This window comes from Glandiceps talaboti, chromosome 17 (genome assembly GCF_964340395.1).
Source record: "Glandiceps talaboti chromosome 17, keGlaTala1.1, whole genome shotgun sequence".
Classification (NCBI taxonomy): Eukaryota; Metazoa; Hemichordata; class Enteropneusta; family Spengelidae; genus Glandiceps; species Glandiceps talaboti.
This window is the reverse complement of record NC_135565.1, coordinates 5,284,142-5,286,641: the sequence shown is the minus strand read 5'-3', so window position 1 is coordinate 5,286,641 and position 2,500 is coordinate 5,284,142. Positions and strand designations below refer to the sequence as shown.

Below are 2,500 nucleotides of genomic sequence, written 5' to 3'. Positions count from 1 at the left end.
GTGATGGTGATGGGGATAATAGTAATAATAGATTTTAGTAATGGTGGTTTTGGTAATGGTTCTGATGGTGATGTGGAAGTGGTTGTGGTGGTCTTATTGGTGGTTGCTATGGTGATAGTAGTGGTGATGATAGAAGTAGTGGTGTTGTTGTTGTGATTGTAGTAAAGTCGGTGGTAGATGTGATTGCAGGCTAGTGATAGTATCTGTGGTGGTGGTGGTGGTGGTGATGGTGGTGGTGGTGGTGGCAGTGATGAAGGTGTTTTTGGTGATGGTGCTGGTATAGCATTGATGTATTTCCCCATTTCAAACAAATGGTCAAAATGAGGAAGAAATCAATTATCAAATTACCATCTAAATTAAACTTTATTAATAGACCAGTGTATTTATATTATGTCAACAGAGCCAAAAGATGAAATTTTCTATGGTTTTCTCCGACCATGGCTTGGTGATGGATTGCTCCTCAGTAGAGGAAAGAAATGGTTTCGTAATAGACGATTACTGACTCCAGGATTTCACTTTGATATATTGAAACCATACGTTACTGTGTTCGATGAGTGTGCTACTCAATTAGTGGTAAGTTTATTTCACAGTATTCTACTCAATTAGTGGTAAGTTTATTTCACAGTGTGCTACTCAATTAGTTGTAAGTTTATTTCACAGTGTGCTACTCATTTAGTGGTAAGTTTATTTCACAGTGTGCTACTCAATTAGTAGTAAGTTTATTTCACAGTGTGCTACTCAATTAGTAGTAAGTTTATTTCACAGTGTACTACTCAATTAGTGGTAAGTTTATTTCACAGTATTCTACTCAATTAGTAGTAAGTTTATTTCACAGTGTGCTACTCAATTAGTGGTAAGTTTATTTCACAGTGTGTTACTCAATTAGTGGTAAGTTTATTTCACAGTGTGCTACTCAATTAGTGTTAAGTTTATTTCACAGTGTGCTACTCAATTAGTGGTAAGTTTATTTCACAATGTGCTACTCAATTAGTGGTAAGTTTATTTCACAGTGTGCTACTCAATTAGTGGTAAGTTTATTTCACAGTGTGTTACTCAATTAGTGGTAAGTTTATTTCACAGTGTGCTACTCAATTAGTGGTAAGTTTATTTCACAGTGTGCTACTCAATTAGTGTTAAGTTTATTTCACAGTGTGCTACTCAATTAGTGGTAAGTTTATTTCACAGTGTGCTACTCAATTAGTGGTAAGTTTATATCACAGTGTGCTACTCAATTAGTGGTAAGTTTATTTCACAGTGTGCTACCCAATTAGTGGTAAGTTTTTTTCATAGTGTGCTACTCAATTAGTAGTAAGTTTATTTCACAGTGTACTACTCAATTAGTGGTAAGTTTATTTCATAGTGTGCTACTCAATTAGTGGTAAGTTTATTTCAGTTAGTTTCTCGAATACTCTTTAAACATATCTGCGTGTAAAACTATGTATGTATGTATGTATGTATGTATGTATGTATGTATGTATGTATGTATGTATGTATGTATGTATGCATGTATATGTGTGTGTGTGTGTATGTATGTATGTATGTATGTATGCATGCATGCATGCATGTATGTATGTATGTATGTATGTATGTATGTATGTATGTATGTATGTATGTATGTATGTGTGCATGTATATGTGCACAGGGTGCAGCGCGCATGTAATTGATTAATCGATCGATCGATCGATCGACGCCTTGCCCATTTTTCTCCTCTTATCTAAATTAAAACACCCCTAATCTTATAATTGGCGAGAGATCACTTATATTAACAGTTTGCTTTATCTCGAGATAATTACACTGGACAAACAGTCGATCTTGCATACACTAGCTCTTTCTTACTTGTTTATGCATGATCGAGTGTTTGTCCAGTGTGATAAGGGACCGGTCAGTTTCTTCGGCCGGGGGGGAGGGCGGTGGATTGGTAGGGGGGGGGGGTCACCCTGTTTTTGAAATTGGCAGTAGGGAGGGTCATGCTGTTTTGAAAATTGTGGATAGGGGGGGGGGGTCATTGTGTTTTAGATTGTGATGGAAGAAAAAATATAGCCTTGTCTCAAATGTGGTACATGTCAATATTTGTTCTTGTCCCTGTTTCTTACATGAATTCTTTAACATTACTTATTAGTTCAAACCTAACTATACATATTCATATACATGTACCGGTATTACCTACCTACCACACTAGATACAGAACATGTCATGTAAATACTTGGCTGTTTCACAATCAATGCTTCGCTTATATTGCAGTTTGGGGCAAAAGTGAACTTGAAGGTTTCGTAATGGTAATTTTCATAGATAGTTTATAAATGAAGTTAATCTAAATTGTTCTACTCGTCATGCTATTGACACTACAAATCACCACATCTCATCAGATTCCAGTTACTATTATACACTAGGTATGACCACCTAAAGTTCTCTAACATACCGGTGACTTTATTATACATGCAATATTAATGCCCCTATATACTAATGTTACGTGTCCATTTTATGTGATATGAGAAACTCA

The 2,500-nt window shown here is 35.8% G+C and overlaps 1 protein-coding gene across 1 annotated transcript in view; it reads left to right on the top strand.

The window, feature by feature from the left end:
* Positions 1 to 2,500, top strand: part of LOC144448247 (leukotriene-B4 omega-hydroxylase 3-like) — a 19,035-nt gene that overhangs the window by 3,249 nt on the left and 13,286 nt on the right. Inside the window, exon 2 of the mRNA XM_078138417.1 lies at positions 401 to 573. Coding sequence (XP_077994543.1) covers positions 401 to 573 — 173 coding nt within the window. The remainder of the gene's footprint in view (positions 1 to 400; positions 574 to 2,500) is intronic.